At 32.4% G+C, this 21,160-nt stretch overlaps 1 protein-coding gene across 8 annotated transcripts in view; it reads right to left on the bottom strand.

Moving 5' to 3' along the window:
* The window catches only part of ERBB4 (erb-b2 receptor tyrosine kinase 4), a 1,106,221-nt gene that overhangs the window by 216,905 nt on the left and 868,156 nt on the right, over window positions 1-21,160 (bottom strand). For all 8 annotated transcript variants that reach the window (XM_072813218.1, XM_072813222.1, XM_072813216.1 and 5 more), the window contains one exon: window positions 2,116-2,248. In XM_072813218.1, coding sequence (XP_072669319.1) covers window positions 2,116-2,248 — 133 coding nt within the window. The remainder of the gene's footprint in view (window positions 1-2,115; window positions 2,249-21,160) is intronic.

The following is a 21,160-nucleotide window of genomic DNA, read 5'->3' as shown; positions in this document are numbered from 1 at the left end:
CAGTACTGCCACTTATAGGCTTAGGAAGCAATTTACCTCTCCTAACCCCTTATTTCACACCTGTGAAATAGGTACAGCAATAATTACCTTAGAAGATTGTCAAACGATGAAATGGGATGTAACATAGCTGGAAAACTTTGGAACGCTGCCTGCCATATTGTAGCACTGAATCTGTCACTCTTCAAGGGATAGGATCATGTCCCATTAACACTTTTTAATCACAGTATCTGTCACAGGCATCAAGCTTACAGTGCATCTCGTAAGTATGTATTGAAAAAAAACATATTTCCTACTTTTACGCATGTAACAGAAGATAGACAATCTGGAGCAATATGATTTTGGAAAAGCATATTAACTCTAAGTACATTCCAACAATATATCATGCTTTAACAAGTTTTTCACATCTGAGACAGATTTCTAGCTGTAGTATCTAAGGATTTGAGTTGATCCTCTTAAGAATTCCTCTTCTGTTTAGATGATAGAAAAATCATAGTTATTTACTTGTACTGAGAGAAAGATGGGGATTCTACAATTATCTAATCCAGTGCTAAGTAATAACTTTTTATAAAAAAAAAATACAGTCTGCTTATAAAACCAATCAGTATGTGTTTATTTAGTAATGAAATGTCAATTTGAGGGACATTCCTAGAAAGCACTATATAAAAAAAAAGAAAACAAAACAATTATTTTTATAACAATGAGACTTTCCTGCATGTAGTTAAGGGACAGAATTCATTTCCTATTTATTCAATCACCTAAATGTCCACTGCTGTTCCAAGACTTCAGCTCCTGTCCAACTCTAATTTACTTCACTTTTTAGAATTTTCTCCATGACTGCCCCAAGCTGGCCATGAGGGAGGATTGTATCTGCCTCCAGCATCCTTGCTAAACTGAAAATATGCACAGCACACATGTTGTGCCCAAATTTGCATTCACATGTGCGAGGTTAAAAATGACCGAGTTGATCTTTTGTAAACATCCAGCTCAAGTAAAAATGACTATTTTTTTTCTCGTGTATATAACATCTATCTTATGCTTGAACATTTCTATTGATAAGAAAACCCATTTTAATTGCAGACAAGTCCAATTTTTAGACATTCTTTCCCGCATGTAACTAAAGTAGCTTCCTGAACATTTCTCAGGATTCTTCTATCCAGTTTCAACTTCTGGAGGAAGAGAACTAAAATTTAATTCATTATCAGCTTGCAAAATTTATCAATGAATATTCTCATTCCTGTCTGTTAAGAGGAAAAGTCCGACTGTCACACTGACAATGAGCCAAAAAAGAGACCCAGCGAAGGTTAAGTTTCAGAACAGAATTGCTCTGTTCAGAGACATGACATGTCCATGACAGCCATGGATGTGAATATCAGGAGAAGGAGGGAAGGTGCATGTTGAGAAGGATCTGGCAATCCATAGTTTTCTGTAATTTTTTTTCCCCTGTAACCTACACAGGGAAAACTATCATCTTGCATGCCAGAGAACTCAGTGTGGCAATATAAAAGAAATTATAATAATTTGTGGGTAATTTACATATTCACAATAACTAACATGCATAACATTAAATGCTTCCCATAAATTGTGTGGTAAGGTCTGTGTGATTACAATAGTACGCTTTATCCTGTATGCTCAGCTTTTCACTGTTGGTATAATGGGATCAGTGGCTACCAATTTAATGACCCTAATTAAAGCATAAATTGCTTGCCTATCTGGCTTTGTTTTGAACCAGAAAAATTCTAACATTTTTTCTAGTCCTGCTGTTGAGATACCCTCTACCCAGATGTTTTCTAGTTGTGCTACTGTAATATCCTCAAACTCTAGAGGGATTCCTCCTCCAAAAGAAACAGATATGTCTTTTCAATAAGATCTGTCATTCAATAAGATAATCTTCTTGGCCCCTGCTATTTGTCCTCTTTAAGTCATGAAACTGCCTTGACTACTTTTACTACATACTCTGACGTTTCATCAACTCTGTATAACATATTGTGAACTATAAACCCTCAGCAGGAAATTGAACGGAGTTTTCACTTGGATTAAAAAATTGAATATCATCTGCACCCCTAAATCTAATGAAAATCCTTAAACAAACACACGGAGAGGAGATAAACACCTCACCTCTGTTTCCAGAAACCTTCTCAAGGCTCTTTTCTTTTTAATGCTCTTCCTTCTAACATAAACTGCAAATGTTAGACCCACGATGACCAGGATGAAGAGCCCACCGATGACTCCCGCTGCAATTAGAGGAGTTCTGACCACCAGAATGAAAAAGAAGAAGAAAAATGTAAGAAGAGAGACAAGACAGAGAGAGAGAAAAAAAGAGCAGTTGTGCAGTACATTATCCACATATCTCAAATCTGGTCAGAAGAAATACAAATAAAAAATGCATTAAAACCATCACAAAATTTTTCTCAGGACAAAAACTAGTCCTGCTTTTTGTTTTGCTTTTTTTTTTTAAATAGGAAACCATGCACATCCAACTGATCTTTGGAGATGAGCAGCCACGGCATGCCATTCAACAACAACAACAACAACAAAATATGACAGAATGAAGAACATGTGCCAAAATGCTGATACACAAGCATTTTAAATTATTTTCATTTTACTTTTTCCGTAAATAAATGGAAATATATTTTAGTAATATTGTTGTTGTATATAATAGTATTTTCAACATTTTCTCCAAAGCAGGCTTTCTCAACAGTGGCACTATTGACATTTTGGGCTGGACACGTGTTCACCTTGGGGGACTATCTTATGCATTTTAGTGTTTATCAACATCCTTGGCCTCCGCCCACTAGGTGCCAGTAGTACCCAACCCTCCAGTCATTACAATTTCTCTAGACATTGTTGACTGTCTGCCAAAATCACACCCCTCTTGAGAACTACTGCTCTACAGTAAAAATAAATTGTCTGAAGATATGTGACTCCACACCTCTAAAGCATGAGGGTATGGATAAGAGAGATGTATTGACAAAAGCACTATTTCAAACTCCAGCTATGCCACTGTACTAGGATAAAGGGGAAAAAATTAAAATTAAAATAAAATAAAATAAAATAAAATAAAATAAAATAAAATAAAATAAAAAAGAATTGGGTCAGACAGGTTTTCAGAGTTATAATGACAGGAGTAATTGCTATTATCAAAAGTGTACCCAAGCATCATATACCCAGAAAAGAGGTCTACACATTAATTATTACAATTAAAAGTGTAAATAGTATTAAAAGGAGGTTAGAAGAGATTCACTAGAGATTTATATTCTTAAAGTGTTTCTCTAATACACTGTTTGCTAAAATATAATTTTGACACTAATCATTTATTGTTTTCCAAGGTAAGCTTGTTCCTTGTTTGAAAATATTTATGGTCTTAACTACTTGTTCTAGAGTAGAGTAGTATCTAGGAATTTTCTCTGGTCAGAGCCCTGACATATATTAATTTCATGCATCCTAGCAAAGAGCCCAGAGTAAAATACATAGGTATTACCTAATACATATTTGATCATGAAGCCATGACAGATACAAAAACGAAAAAAGAACTTTCTGCATGTCCATGATCTCCATAGTAAAGTATTTTATCTTACATTCCTTTTTGCAGAAGAATCTACTCTATATAGCTATATTCTTTTAGAGAAAAAAAAATACTTGCTCTTGTAAAATAAACGTTTGCTCAAAGACACATCAGAAATAATGATAGCGGATGATCCTAAATAAAATTTTTAAATTTAAAGAGCTCTTGAAAAAAATCTGTTACTTCTATAAATGAAACCATGTCTTTTAAAGATTATGACTGTTATATTGCCATATAAAACTACAGAAAAACCTTAAGAAGTAATTCATTCTAAAGGTTGTTTCCTGACAGCCGAAAGTACTATAGCATACTGGAATGTTGCTATAATTCAACTAGATTTTCCTAAATGGAATTTTATAAAGATATAAAAATCTATGCTGAGAAAATTAAACTGTAGTATGGACACAAACTCATCATTGTGATGTGTTTTGGCATGTGTAATATCATATTTTTGAGCATGGCAGTTAAATATGTATTTCAAAAAATATTTTAAGTTTTCAATCCAAGGCATAATTTCCAGCTCAAGTGCCTAACATATCCCTGAAAAAGCCATTGCTACACAAAGAGTTGTAATTTTGTTTCTTCAACCCAGCATTTTTATTGCAAAGGATTTATGTAGGCCTCAGAGTGCTCAACACTTTGTTAATTGTAGATTTGAATTAAACTCTAAACTTCCTCTGCTTATGTATTTTGCAAAAGAATAAGTGGCATGGATTTATGAAAATATATGTCAATGTCACTGTAAATTAACAGAAAATGCTCTATTTTGTTTTTGTTTGTTTTCCAATTTAAGAAGAATCATTCCTAATAGAAGAAAATAAGACCTCTGCTTCCATTCTTTCCCTTTAATTTCGGTAGCTATCAATTGTCATGTCATTACTACTTATTTTGGTGATGGCAATGAACATAAACACTAGAAAACTCAAAAGACAAAAATTCTGTGTTTTTCTAGTTAGCATTTACATTCAATATTTTCCCACAGCAGTTTCTTGGTTGATTTGCATTTCTTTACCACTTTTCTTCTCTTTCCACCCTGCAAGAGTGGTAGAGGTACAAACAACCTGAAGAGGTAAAGAACTAGAGTTCCCACACCTAATAAAATCATACAAAAATATTCTGTTGGACATTTTAAGTGGTAAAATTCTTCATATTTCACAAGAATTTATTCTTGAAAAATTAATCGTAAACCACACAACTAAGCAACCTGGGCAAATTGAGAAGGGGGGCATATTCTGTAAGACAATTTGTATGTTCTCTTTAATAAGTGAATATGAAAAAAAATGTACTGGTTTTGATTAAGAAGACTTACTAGTCATAACAAGATGTGAAATGTGATCCTGGACTGGACGTTAGTTTGGACAACCATTTGTACAGACTTTTTTTAGGTAACTTGAGAAGTTTGATTATGGATTAGGTAGTAGATAAGATAAAATGTACCATTATGGAAAAATGCAGACTAGAAATTTAAAAGATTGAGTTAGAAACAGCAGAATTTCAATGAAATATCCATACACGCACATGTGCGTGTGTGAGATCTAGAATATAGAATAAGATACTGACAGTACTTGTCTTTGGAGAGTATGACTATAGTGCTCATATTTTTGTATTTTTACTAATGAGCATTTTCTAATTTTATACAATGTTTTTATTTTTCTTTTAAAATAAAAGTTTGCTAAATTTAAGAGAAACAGAAATAAATCATTATCTAAAAGTTTTGTTTTATTAAAAAAATGGTCTTGTTTTCTTTTTTTTTCCTCAACTGTTTACTTTGCATGTCTTCAGTTAATTCATTTCACTATCCTCTGTCTACTTTTACCATGTAAGGAACCTCTGTAGATATTTTCTATTCATTATAGTTAAATGTGTCTGAGACATTTGCCACTATGTTGTGTACAATTAACATGATGCTTCATAAAACCAAGCTCATCTGAAAAGCTAATACTACTTACACATTTCCTACTTTCCACAATTTTGAGGATCCCTAGATATTTTAGGTGTAGGACAGATGACCTTTTTTCCCTGAGAGTTAATGCTTCAACTCTTTATGAGAACCTTTTTAAAAAGGAGATAACTACTTAAATGTTTTTTTTTTCTTAATTACTGTCTATATTTCCTAGGTATGATGCTGGCTACTGCCAACCAAGCTATATTTCTGAAAGACAGTGTTTCTTTTTTATACGTGAGTCAGAGTAACCTCTTAAAAGGCTGAGATATGACCCTATGAACAAGATCATAAGGGTCAAATGCCAAGGGAACTAGAATGCTCTTGTCATCACTTATTTCTAACAGGAGTATTGTTTATTTATTGTCATTTGCCTATATATTATATATTATAAATGGACAGGAACCCTAAAATATCAAATGCCAATTCTACGCTTAGATCAAAAGGATGTAATCAACTGATAATTTACCTTATTTTGTGATTTGGAAATACTATAATGAAACAGATATTCTCCCAGTAGTCATAGAGAGTAATATAATAAAGATTCTGAATCACAAATGAACTTAGCTCATTTATTTTAAAACATATAATTTAGTTTTCATAATTTCATTTAGAAGTTCAGAGACAACACAGTGTATTACATTCCATTCCCTTGAATCCAATTACCTGTCTTAAACATTTATCTATAAAAGAATGGTGTCTCCCAAAACTATATTACTCATATAAAAGAGATATTCTTAACAGCTATTCAGTGAAGATTATAAAATGTGAGAGAAAACATGAAATCTGAATTTATAAACATCCAAATATTTTCCTTCATTGATCGGTTTCTTTCCAGATCAGATCAGGAAAAAAAAAATTTAGTAAAGTCAATATAATTTATGATTAAAACTCAATGGCTCTAAGACTATTATACCATATTCCATTTAATGTCAAGGGCAGGCTATCCTCCAAAAAATAAAATTGTAAACTTAGTAAAACTAGTATTTTGACTAAAATAGTCATTGCAAAGAATGCTAAATCTATAAGATTCTTTTATAGATATATACCAATAAAAGGACTTTAATTTTATAATATGGGTATATTTTCTTTATTTCTTGAATACAGAATCATTTTCAACACAGGTAAGAGAGACAACCTGGAGTCCCAAAACACCAATGATATAACTTGCAACCAACAGTATGACTTTAAATCAGTGAGCTCCATTTCTGGAAACTTCTAATTTTTTTTTAATTTTTATTTTTTATTCATGAAAGTCACACAGAAAGAGAGAGAGAGAGGCAGAGACACAGGTAGAGGGAGAAGCAGGCTCCATGCTCCGGGAGCCCGACGTGGGATTCGATCCCGGGTCTCCAGGACCGCGCCCTGGGCCAAAGGCAGGCGCCAAACCGCTGCGCCACCCAGGGATCCCCGAAACTTCTAAATTAAATAATGTGGACATGGGTCTCAGAATTCATTGGATCTGACTTAGAGTGGATTCACTGTTTATGTCTGGGTACTAAAGGTTAAACAGAATTTTTAAAAATTTACATAGGAAGTAAAAACAATAGGCTAGTCAGAAAATTTTAACTAGGCATTTTTGTATAATAAACTTTAAATAAAATGGTAAAATAGTGCCTCTAACATTATTATTTTTTTGCATACCTTTCAAATCTGCATGATTTTTCCTTAGAGTGGCATATTGTGTTGGAAAGAGGTTTTAGAGTCAGGCCAATTTGTATTTTAATTATATGTCGGCCTCTAAATAGTTGTGAGTGTAGTTTTTCTGTCAAATAACTCAGCGTAAGTACACGTAAACACATTCTTCACCTAAGTTAATAAAAAATAAGCATAGCAGGGAACTATCTAGTTTTTTTTTTTTTTTTTTTTTTTTGGTATTTCTGAAACCTGGTGACTTTGCCTCTAGATCCTGCCCAATCAGTAAAATTTAAAAATTAAATAAAATTTAAATAAAATACCTTTAAGCATTTGGGAATCTTATGCCTCATTTTGGTCAGAACAATCTATATTTGTGCCAGTGTAAATATTAATAATACCCCATGGATTCTCAATAGCAGCCTTGTGTGAGCAGTAAATCAAATGTTTACCATAATGTTGGCCCGATTTAGAGAAACTAGGATACCTCAAGCTAACAAGTCTTTACATATAACACACATATGTGTGTGCATTTGAACACTGTGCATGTGTATATACTTACACATTCATACAAGAGGTTATTAGTATTAACAAGTATTATTTCCTAGGAAAGTAAGTCAATCACTGCCTATAATAACCATTTATGTAACTTAAATGGATGTTTCACAAATTAGGGCCAGATGTTATCTTATATCATCTTTAAAAAATATAATTAGGTAACACTGGCTGTCATTTTGTACCCCATCTTCCTCTGAAAATCATAGTGGTCATCAGATAAAAGCGTGAGTTTGCCATGAACCAGAGGTTAAATCTATCATCAGCAGTGTACTCCATGTTTCCCAATTTGTTCTTGCTATAAGAAATATAGAACTGAACAAAAATATGTCGACTCCTCAATTAAAAAAAATGACCATAAACTTTTTATTCTAATAGTTGCACATTTTTAATTAAAATTTATATTTATAATCACTGTATATTTTCACTATATCTATGCAATGTAGATCTTATAACCCCCATATAAAATATAAAGAAACAGACTCTGTGAAAAGTTAAGACACCTAGATAAGGTCAAACATAATAGTAATGCTAGCATTTTACATCTTGGGTTTTCAAGTTCATTAATTTTTCAGCTAAATTATGTTGTCTCTCTTTCCAAAGTTGACTCATTAGAATTGGTTTTTAAGGCAGATGTGCAATTCATCCTATATTTCTTCAATATCTGTTTGAAAATAGAGAATAGGTCATGAACATAAATTTAGGGGTCCTAATAGACTGCTTGATTTTTATGTTTAATCATATCTACTATTGTAATTCTCCCAACACTATCATTTTATCTGCCCTACTATGTTCATTGTGGTTTCAGTTTATTAAATCCTTTATGTCCTTTATTGAAATTTCTAAGTGGTATTATTCTTTCCTTAGCTTCATTTTATTTTCTCATGAGAAAACAGTGAAGAGGATTTTTTGGATTAAAAAAAATAGATTTCCTTAAAAAAAAAAAAGGCAAAGACAAGCAGTATCTCTCATTCTAGTTACAGTGCCTACTGCACTGATACTCTGTTCAGTCTTCCCCAAAGAGGTTCAGATTTGAAACAAGAGACCTTAAAACACTAGGAAATATTGAAATTCCCCAGAAAACATTTTAAGTGTTACTGCCTAGGGCAAGGAGAACCACATTAATGTCATTGTTTTTTTTCTCCTGCAAACTGTGCTATGTTGACCTAGAATTACACCTGCTCTATAAATATGACACGTCTTTTCTTTTCTTTTTGAGCAAATATAAGTGATCTGGGTCAGACTCTGAGGTAGACATCAGCTGACAGTTACAGTTTTTATTTGATGAGACCTAGAGTATTATAGTATATCTCTACCTTTGATTAGGATTGCGGATTCCACTATTCCTTCTTAAATGTAACCAGAAATGTAAGTGCTGAAGGAAATGAATCACCACATATTCTGTCTTCCTACAAGCAAATTTGTCTTTGTGTGATAAGATAAATCTTTTTTCCCAATATTTTTTAAATATGTGAATGTTACAGATTATTCAATAAAAACAGTGTTACATTGTATTTCAGTAGAGACATTACCATTAAAACAATATGTAAATATCCTATGGATTCTTCTACTTCTAGGATTAGCCTCCAAGAAAAAATCCCTAATAGTTTCATGTAATTTCCTGCTTCTCTCTACTGGTGATTTTGTATCTATGAGTTTTGTTTGTTTACCTGTTTGTCACAATTTTTAAGATAGTATACCTACTTGTAGATTTGATTCTGGGGACAGATATTCTCATGCTTAAAACAGCATTCTCAGGATATATATAATCCACTCATGAATTTCTTTTTTCTTTCTCAGTTTCGAGATAGAAAAAATACCTATGAAATTTCTACAAATAAAGTGTTGAAAGGGAATTAGACCAGAAAGTTGTTTTCTTTCAATAAGTTCTTTTAAGAACTTAGGTGAATTTTTAGCACTTAGATTTTTTTTTTCATGATTTAAACCTATTACACAATATCAGCAATGTCTGTATTAGTACAGCACTTCTATGATCATCTGCATAGATAGTAGAAATATGTTAAATGTCACAAACAACATATTGTAAACATTTCATTACAAAATACATTATTTACTAAGTGTTCCATATTATTACCTATTCATTACTCAGATATGGTAATCTGAAGCAATATGTCAAAGGATTAAAAAATTGAGGATAAAGCTTTTACAACTTCAGTTATTTTTTCTATCAAAATTGTTTAACATGCTAAGGAATTTATTAGTTTTATTTATTTTTTTTTGGAATTTATTAGTTTTATAATAGAGTAGAGGATGGTACCTAAACACAACTATAAAAAACAAAATTTGGGGAGGGTAGACCCCATTCTTTGTTCGTATATGTTAATATTTTTCTTCACCTCAAAATCTCCATTCATTCTAAGCTCTATAACTGCAGATATCTGTGTTGTTGACAGAGATTATATTCTCTTCGTAAATTGCATCTATCCTCATCTATCAAAGCACTAAGTTGTACATTTGTGTCAGGTTTATTGGGCGCAATTACAAAACACAAATTAAAGAAGTCCCATTTTCAGAGGATTCACAAACCAATTTCTTAAGTAATGATTTCACTTGTTCTCTTTATATACAATTTTGTATATAATGCATCTTAAAAAAATAGTATGCTTTTTAGATACCTCAATTCTTGCCTTACACTAAAAACTTTAGAAAGTAAAACACAAAGACAAATTAAGGAAACATCTCTCTTAAGAAATATTACTCCTTTCAATTTAGATGAAATGTCTTCTACCTTTTTTACCCTGCTGGGCAGTCTTTTTTCCTTTTGAGGGGCCTCCAAGTGTTCTCAGAAGGATAGGGAGCCTTGATAAATTTTTAATATTTGGAAGAAGGGAGATGAGGGAGACTTTGAGAAGCAGGTGGAGTAATGGAGAAGATGCCAGGACTTGGGATATTCATGTAGGGTGATTAAATATTTTTTGCATAATTAAATAACAAAGCTACTTTTACTAGATATTTTATTTGTGCCATGTCAAATAATGCTTCCAATATAATGGATTATGTGTGATGCATCTGAGGTAGGTTATACAACTTGCCAAAGGTCAAAAGCATCCTAAGTGGTTGGTAGTCAGGATTTGAATATTGGCATGTTTTGCTTGAAAGCTTCTCTGTTTCCATCAACATATGATTGCACAAGTATATTACATCAGTGGACAGAACAGAAAGTCCAGAAATAAACTCATACTTATATGGTTCATGAATTTATAACAAAGCATATAAAGTGGGGAAAGGGCAGCCTTTTCAATAAATGATGTTGGGAAAACTGGACAACCACATGCAAAAGAATGAAACTGGACCACTATCTAATACTACACACACAAAAAAATAACTTAAAATGAATTAGAGACTTGAGTGTGAGACCTGGAACCATCTAACTCCTAGAAAAAAAAACAAAAAACAAAAGTAGGTAGTAAAGTCTTTAACACAGGTGTTAGCAATGATATTTTGGATTTGACACCAAAAGCAAAGGCAATAAAAGCAAAAAACAACAAATGTGTCTACATCAACCTAAAAAGCTCCTTCACAGCAAAGGAAAGGAAACCACCAAAGAAATGAAAAGACAACTTACTGAATGAGATACAATATTTTCAAGTCATATCTGATGAGTTAATATCTAAAATATAAGAACTAATACAACTCCGTTTTAAGAATCCAATTAAAAAATGGGCATAGAACAAAAAAAAATGGGCATAGAATCTAAATACACATTTTTCAAAAAAAAAAAAAGATACAGAGGAGGCCAACAGACACATGAAAAGATGTTCAACATCATTAATCATCAGGGAAATGCCAATTAAAATAACAATGAGATATTACATCATACCAGTTAGAATGACAATTATCAAAAAGACAAGAAATAACAAATGCTGATGAAAATGTGGAGGCAAGGAAACTTTTCTCCACTATTGAATGCACTGTTGGTGAGAATGCAAACTGGTGTAGCCATTATTGAAAACAGTATGGAGGTTCTTCAAAAAATTAAAAATTGAACTACCATATGATAAAGCAATTCCACTTTGGGGTATTTATCTGAAGAAAAGGAAAATGTTAATTCAAAAAGATATATGCACCCTCATGTTTATTGCAGTATTACTTACACTAGCCAAGATATGGAAACAATGTAAGTGTCCATCAATAGATAATGGATTAAGAAGATGTGGTGTGTATACAGTGGAATCTTAATCATAAAAAAGAATGAAATCTTGCCATTTATGACAACCAGATGGACCTTGAAAGGATTATGGTAAGTGGAATCTAAAACTAAAAACAAAACAAGACAAAAACAAAATGCATTTACAGATACAAAAAACAGATTGGTAGTTGCCAGAGGTAAAAGATTAGGGGATGCAAAATGGGTAAAGTGTTAGGAGTCAAATGTACAAATATACAGTTATAAAATAAGTTATGAGGATGTAATGCACAGCATGGTGATTATAGTTAATAATACTGTGCTGTAAATTTGAAAGTTGGTAAAAGAATAAATCTTAAAAGTTCTCATCACAAGAAGAAACAACTTAGTAACTGTATATGGTAACTGGTGTTAACTAGACTTATAGCAGTCATTTTGCAATAATACATTTTGCAATAATACAGATATCAAATCATTAGGTTGTAGTCTGGAAGCTAATATAATGCTGTATGTCAGTGCCATCTCAAAAAATGTTAAAAAATGTTTAGAAGAAACAGTTTATAGAACTTTTCTCCTCTTAAATGATAGTATTTTAAGATATCATGTACTTGAAAAGAAAAGGTAAAAGCACACACACAAAATAGGTTACAAAGATTAATCTGGAAACCTGTTGTAAGGTAGATAAGAGGGGGAAAGAAGACATTTTCTTTTTTTTTTTTTTAAATTTTTTATTTATATATAATAGTCACACAGAGAGAGAGAGAGGCAGAGACACAGGCAGAGGGAGAAGCAGGCTCCATGCACCGGAAGCCCGACGTGGGATTCGATCCAGGGTCTCCAGGATCGCGCCCTGGGCCAAAGGCAGGCGCCAAACCGCTGCGCCACCCAGGGATCCCAAGAAGACATTTTCAAGACGAGTTAGCTGACTATTTTAATAGTCCACATCAGTGGCAATGAGAGACAGACTACGGAAGGATAGAGGACAGAGAGAAAAGTATCACAGTAGTAAAATGTAAAAAAGTAAAAGTCAACAGTGAGGAGAGGCAAAAGAGGGATCCCACGCTTGGGTGAGTGGTAGGCTGATGATGGCATTCATGGACATGGGAAAATCAGGAGAAAGACATTTGGAAGGGAGTAGTGTTGAGCTCTTCTGATCTATGGATTTGAGGTGCTGAAGGGTATGCAAGTGTATTGTTATCACTTAAATCTACTTTCAAATTTCTATATCCATTTGTTTCTCCTCTAATATCAAGACATAAACCTATATTGATTAGTATCTTTACCTTGTTAATTAGAGAAAGTCACAGATACATAATGTCATTTCCTTTGGATTTTTCCCCTGGGAATGCCAACCATGCAGAGGACGAAAAGCAGGATTCTCAAGAGAGGTTTTTCCTTTCTTTTTCCTTCCTCTCCTCTTTTTCTTTTGTTTTCCTGAGAGATTGCTATTTTACATGCTTGATTTCTCTCATTAAGGTCGATTCTCCTGTTTCAGTCTGTTTTTGTTCATATATTTTTACTGACTTCTTGAGACCAATTATTTGCAGGCATCACACATTTTTAAAATTTTAATACATTTAAAAATCCTGTTCACCCTGTTGTTCATGGAGCACCTTTACTCAGGGAACAGGCTGGAGTCAGATACCTTCATAAGCCTATATGGATGTCCTTGTTACTTTTGAGACCTAATGGCATTCCCTTTTTGGAGAATTTAAAGTTTGGCATTAAAAATTAAAACTTAAAGAAAGTTCTTCATTTGAAAAAGACAGTTAAACAAACCACTCAGAAAGAGGCCACTTCATATTTTGTGTGTGTGTGATCTGGTTGTTCTCAAAGGAACAGCTTTAGTTCCAGATATAAAGTACTAAGTGCTAATAAATGGCCTCAATATTATTGCCATCTCTGTGACATAATTCATTCCATTTTATTATTGTATTTACAAGAGTATCTCTCCTCAGCACTATGTGGTTTTTTTTATACATTCCCAGACTAAATGTGATTTTATTATTTAGAATTATTCCTCTTGGATTATTTTTTTAATTTCTCAGTAAATTATAACCCCCATGAAGATAGGAACCATTATTTCTACTTTTTTATTTCTCTATACCTTCTAATAATATTCTCTAAAAACTTCTCAATAATTATCATTAAATTAATCAAATAGCAAATAAGATATTTAGGTGATAGGATATTTAAGACAGATGCAATTACTCCACTTGATGAGACCTTTCAGCATTTTTCATTTATTTTCTAAATAGTTATATGTAATTGCACATTTCATTTACAATCTCTTGATTCTTGAACTTATTCCCATCACTTTTTTATTCTCTACCTTGCCAGTAAGTCAACTCTTGTCGAAGTTACCAATGGTTTCTTGATGGTCAAGTCAGAGTCATTTCTTAGACAGACCTAATCTTAACCAATCACTTAGTAACATTTCATATGAGTGATAACACTTCCTTTCTTAAAACACCTGAATTCCATCACACCACTTTTCTCTAGTTTTTCTTGATCTGGCCAGTCTTTTTCAGGATTTTTTGCTGCTTTGTCCTTACCTCTCTGACCTCTAAATATGGAAGGGTCCCCAGACATAAACACTGGATTTCTTCTCTTCTCCACCTACACATTTATTTCCTAGTGATATCATCCATCTCTTTATCTATGTAATGATAAGCAAATGTATATCTTCAGTGTAGACTTCTCCTCTGAATTCAGGTACAGTTGATCTTTGAACAACACAGCAGTTGGGGTCGCTCACTCCCTCTGCACTGCTGAAAATCTACATACAACTTTTGACTCCCTCAAAATTTAACTACTAATAGCCTCCTGTTGACCAGAAGTCTTACCAGCAACATAGTCAATTAACAAATATTTTGTGTATTACATATACTATATACTATATTCTTACACTAACGTAAGCTAAAGAAAAGAAAATCAAGAAAATAAGATGGAAGAGAAAATACATTTATAGTACTGTACTATAAAAAATTTGACAAAGAAGAGGACCTGCACAGTTCAAACTCACCTTGTTCAAGGATCCACTGTATGTCCAATTGCCTACTTGACATTTCCACTTACATATCTAATTTCTCAGCTTTAGTAATTCCAAAGTAAACTTTCATTTCAATACTCGTTCCCCCCGCACCCCCCCAAAACAAATATTGCCTGCTTTTCCCTGATTCTCTCCTAATTTGGCAAGTGGCAATATTATCTTTCCATTTTCCTCCACATTCCACATATTCAAGCTAGCAAAAAGTTTACAAACATATACTCAGATTCTTGCTCGTTATTACTCCTTTCTTATTTCCTTAGGTATAATCTATCTCTTCGAGGGAAAATATTCATTTATTTCTAATCTATAACATTTACTTCTAACATATCCCATGGCATACACTGACTTCAAGGTTAATTTACCTCATCTAGGAGTTCTAGAGTAAAGTTATCCTTTTAAGGGATTTTATTTATGTGAAGAATGCATAATTTTCAAATAACTTTCAGGAGGGAAATGGCCATGGGTACCTATTCAGAGCTTAAAGGTAAAATAATGACATTTCTACTTCTAAAAGTACAAATATAAGTTTCTTAAGTGCTGGAACTGTCACAGTCATCTTCATCTTCTTTAGAGGTTAGTTTTTTGTCTCTTAAAAAGAAGCACTAAATAAATAATTGCTGCATGAATAAATAACTAAATGAATAGTATACTTATATAAATATTTACATACTTTTTTATTTGAAACCAAGTCTTAAAAACAACATAAATTTTCAACAGTTTCAGAGCTTCCTATATATTGTTAAACTTGAAAAAATAATTGGAAAATATTTCTAATGAAAAGAAAGTGGGAAGAGGTATTTACTTAATGCCCCTCTGATTGAAGCTGATACATATTTAATATTTGCTTATTCCTGATTTCAAAGTGGTTGGTATAATAGTATTTTCTCTGGAAATTGGTAGAACGAATCCTTAGACTATTTGTGATGCTTGTTTGCCTGTTTTAGTTTCGTTCATCTCTACCCTCCCCCCATCCTGCATCAAAATCCCTGATTGATTAACGCAACTGTCATTCTTTATCCCCTGCTCCCTAACACATTCTAATCTAGTGATTTTTAAAAAGCTAAATAACTTTCCCTTCTCTTTGCACCTTGGGGTGAATATACAACATATTTCTGGCCAAGGGAAGAAAGCAAAAGTCAGCAAAAGGAATTCTGACACAGAACAGGTACAGCTGATGGAACCTGCCCCATCATTTCTTGTGCTTGGATGTAATGTGTAGAGCTACAGCAGCCATCCTGTTACCAAAATATAAATATAAGAAAATGACATAGATTCTGGCCCTGATGTTACTGATCCATGGAGCCAATGGCAATACCTCCCTCACTTCTAGACTTCTATATTTTAAAGAACAACACACAGAATTATTTGTTCAAACCACTATCGTCAGGCTTTATTTTACTTGTGGCTTACGAGTATATTACCAAAAAGGAACTATGTCCAGATTTTCCAACTTTTCCATCTTTTCTTGCATTGAACTATTGAATGCATTATCCTGAGATAATCCAATTCTCAAAAACAAGAGATAAACAAATGGTCTTTCTCTTTCCAGATAACAGTAAATAAGCCCAGGCCTTCTATTATGTCAGCTGGATTATCATAGTTCTTTAGTTATCCACTAGGCTGTACCTACATCAGTTTTGAGTGAACACTTTTTTTGGGGGGTGGGGGGGCAGGGGGCAATGTCTTATACTTTCACAAGTAACACTAAGTAGTAGCTTATAAAACTTCTTCCAAAATGTAGTTTCTGAAATGTGTTACAATGAACAGCATAGCACATGCATTGTCATCTGTCTTCAAGGGATGACAAAGTTCAAAAGTAGTAAAATGTTTCCTAGCTTAACGGACCTCCAGCAAATATTATATGGGAAGGTCAATAAAGAGAACATGAAGAAAACAGAGTTATTCATTAGCATTTAACTTGGCAAAACACTAATAACCAATTTCTCTAATTTCTGGGTCCATAGGAGATTGGAAGTAATCCAAGGGGGAAAAATGAGAGGGTGAGGCTGTTTCTGTCTATCTCTTTGAAAATACTCCACAAAGGACTTGGAGAAAAGACAAATCCTCTCTGCAAAAAATTTTGATCATTGCACCCCACTTTAATGTTTTTAGCACAAAATGGATTGCTTTTATATTCGAAGGGGAGTTTTGTTGTGATTGGGTTCACAAAAATGCGTTTTAAAGCATCTAATAACAACATTTAGCGACATAACTCTTATTTAAACTAATATAAATGCCCAATCTCTAATTAGAGCACATCTCTAATTATGGGAAACACATTTTTTTTCTAAAGCCATTGCTTAGAAGATGTTATGATTTTGCAGATGTTCTGGATACAGATTTAGAGCCACTAAGTTTTATATATATATATATATATTATATATATATGAAATATATATGATATATAATATACATTAAAATATATACACACGTATACATACATGTATATGTATATACATGTATGTATATGTATTTATATATGTTTTATATGTGTATGTATAAATCTAGGACAATTCAAATAACATTGTAATGGTATTAGCAAAGCAATCTTAAACTTTGCCTGAAACCATTTCATTTAAATGTAAAAGAAATCACTAGTACTGTGGAAAACAAACATACATGTCTAAATGAACCAGATTCTCTTCCTAGCTAGAATATTATTTTTTTAATCTGTTGTCTATTTTCCTATTAGTGAAATTATTTATACTATTAACAGTAGTAGGTCATATTTGATGATATATATTGTTTTGGACATCCAAGAGAAAATATTTTTGAAATCTTTTTGTTTTATAAATAGTCATTATGGAAATAATCTAAAAAGAGTAAGGATTAAACATATTCCTTTTAAATTTCCTGACTGATGTGCTTCTACAAAACCTTCGACTTCTACAAACTAAACATCTTTGTTTTTCTGCCTGGGATACTACCTAGGCAAACGGTTTACCTGTACCTATAATTGTACCATCCAAGCTCATGCAAAATTTCAGTTTTTCTTAAGGCAAGAAGAGAGAACAAGAGATAGCAGTAAATACTCCCTAACTTCACTCTCTGACACTGAGTTGGTTGTTGGAGAACACTAACATTTCTTCTTGAATATATTTTGGTACCACTAAGTATATTAGTACTTTAGCTATTGGAAAAACAATCAAAACAAACAAACAAAACAATCTAAAGAACACAATTTTAAATTTAAGATGGTATGCAACAGACATCAACTCGTAAAATCCATGCCAATTATTCAAGTAATGATAGTGACTAGAGGAGAGTAAGAACATGAAAGAGAGAGAAAGAAAGTGAGAGAGAAAAAAGGGAGAAACTCTTAAAAGAAATATAGTCTTAGTATTTTATAAAAAGATTTAAGCATTACCAAGATTGTAATTGTTAAAGTTTTATTTAAAATTATTTCAAAACAACATAGGATCAACGTCATCGAACTGAATTATTGAAATATTAAAGGTCTGTATGTGTATATCTGTTCATCATGGATTACTTACAACCAATTAGGAAATCTACAAACTTTCAAAGACATTTAATGTTCCTTATTCATCAAGTCCTCTCTGTAACATGATTGATGGTACCATAAAGAAAACTATAAACATATTAGAAGAAATATCTAAGTCATTTAGTCCTTGGCAACTTTTGGGCAAAGACTTTCAGTCATAATTTAATGGAACTGATCTAATCTGATTTTAGATAGGTATAAAAATGATTTGCTTTAAAATTATATATATATATATATAAGCTATAAATATATATAAATAAAATTAGACTGTAACTGAAATGTTTTCTAACGTAAATGTTTAGTTCTATAATTTTTAATGTGTTGCCTGACTTTTTTGAACCAATATTAGCAAATATGAATAAAATTGAATATTTCAGTGTATTTTAGTTGATGCCTAGATAAATATATTTTTTTAATGCCAGATACACACACATACATGTTATTTTCTAATCTGTAAAAATCATAAAATTAGGACTAGCTTATCTTTAAATAGAGGATTGGTAGTAAATCAATGCTCGGGAAAATAATGCAACCCAAAAAAGAAGGAGTTATAGTTATTGATCTGGAAAGCTGTCCTTAATGTTTCATTGTGAGTCAAGTAGCCTGCTGAGTAATGTGTGGAGTCTGTCTCCATATCTGTGAACAAACAAAACCCTTATTATTGTATGTATGTATTAGTATATGGATAAAGGTGTGGAGGGATAAACATACCTATATACACATATACATCTATATTTAATATACTGAGAACATACTATTTTTCTAATTTAAATTGCATTTTAATATATGAGGATAATAATCTTACAGAAAAACAGGAAGAAGAAAAAATAAAAATAAATACCTAAATTACAGCTGGTGAACTTTAACCAACAGGATGGTGAATTCTATCTTTACTTGCTTTAGATTTAAAGAGAGTCATATAGGAAAAATGGCTAAAATAAGAATCACTGAGGATAAATTTAGTTACATCAATACAATCAGACCCAAAGATACTTTATGTAAGGGACTATTCATCATAGTTCCTTACTTAAGAGCATTTAAAAAAAAAATGAAATAGGAAAAATGTTTCAGTCTGATTTCCTGATATATTAATGTTCTGTAAATGCACAATTGCACACACAAAAAAACTGATGATGTTTGTAGTAATGATGTAATTTAGAGTAATTGTAATATATCAGCATATTGCAATTATCACTACAGATATTGAAATCTGTTAATTTCCTAGAACACATACAGGATGCTGTTAGATTCTGATTAAATATTTAACAGTCTTCTAATTTAATGAGTCCAGAGTCTCTGATAGCAAACCATAACCTGTTATTTTCCATGCAAAAAATAAAATAGGGTGACCTTCAGTTGAATACATGTGAACCAACACATTGCAAATTATTGATGATTTGAGAATTAGTATCAGAATATTTAATGCAAAATATTAGCACAGTTTATATACGAATTTGATATTCCAAACTATCACTCCCTTCACACATGCACACACACTAAAACATATCCTCCTCTTTTCTGGCAAGATGAATTTAACATCAGAGAGAATATAGAACATTAAAACAGAAACTCCCCAGCCTTTGTCCATCTACCTGCATCTTTCTCTGCCTTATATTTGTTGCCTCATAAAATAGTGGCAGGGATTTTAATCATCAAGTCTAATCCTTTCACATCTCCTTTGTCCCTAATTCTAACTTTTTCAGGAAAGGGCTATGACTGATGATTGCTCTCTTCTGTATCTCCACCTTTCACTCTCTACAGGGTCTTTCAAAACCAACTCAAATTTCATCCATCTTCAAGTCTCTTCCTCTTGATAGTATTTCCTCTCCAACTATTTCCCTCTCTCTTCTTCACGTGTAAACTTCCTGAAAGATATCAACACTTGACTCTTTGTATTTCTATAATTTTTATTCACTTTGACTCCATGTTGATATATAGACTCCACATCTGTACATTAAATTTCCTACTTAACATCACTCAGATCTGTCAAAACCATACCAAATTTAACACACCCAAAAATAAATTCACACTGAGTTTAGGACCATCCCACTACACCACATCTCCTTTACTTTTTTCAACATTCAGTTTTCAAGCCAGAATAATTAAGAAGTTTCTTCTCTTAATTACTTCATATCCAGTTAATCACTAAGTCCAGGAATTAATTTTAAATTCTAAATATTTGTTGAATCTTCTCATTTCACCCCATTATCCAATTTTATCCAACTTCCTGGTTTCCCAATTCCCTGATTATTCACTTCCAATAGTCTCAGTCACCCATTCCCATTTACTAAACTACCTATTTATATATATCAGTAACTATATCACCTCCAGAATCTTTATTTGAGCACTCTACTTTCAGAATAGCAGCTTTTCTCTTTTCAGTTCACCTACACTGGTATCCCTAATTCAACAGTGTGTAATGGTACTGGGAACTACAGCCTTGACCTTACTGTGTTTTCACAGTAAATCAGCCTCCCTTATAAACCAATTTATCTCATTATTCAAATTAGTTTTTATGACCCTTTGTTGTTATCATTTCTTCTTCATATAGCATACACTCAATGGTGTTTACCTTCTGTCTTAAGTAGTCACCTGGCAAAACTTCAATCCTGGGTAAACCCAGATTTTCAAGTACCTATGTCTACATCTGAACAATCATAGCATAGCTGTATTAAACGTAACAATGCTAACTGAAATCATTCTAATATAAAACTAGAAATACCCATCAGCACTGCCAAATATTACTGTACTTCTAGGATGATGTA

Source organism: Canis lupus, chromosome 36, assembly GCF_048164855.1.
Source record: "Canis lupus baileyi chromosome 36, mCanLup2.hap1, whole genome shotgun sequence".
NCBI classification, from domain to species: domain Eukaryota; kingdom Metazoa; phylum Chordata; class Mammalia; order Carnivora; family Canidae; genus Canis; species Canis lupus.
This window is presented reverse-complemented; position numbering and strand designations above follow the sequence as displayed.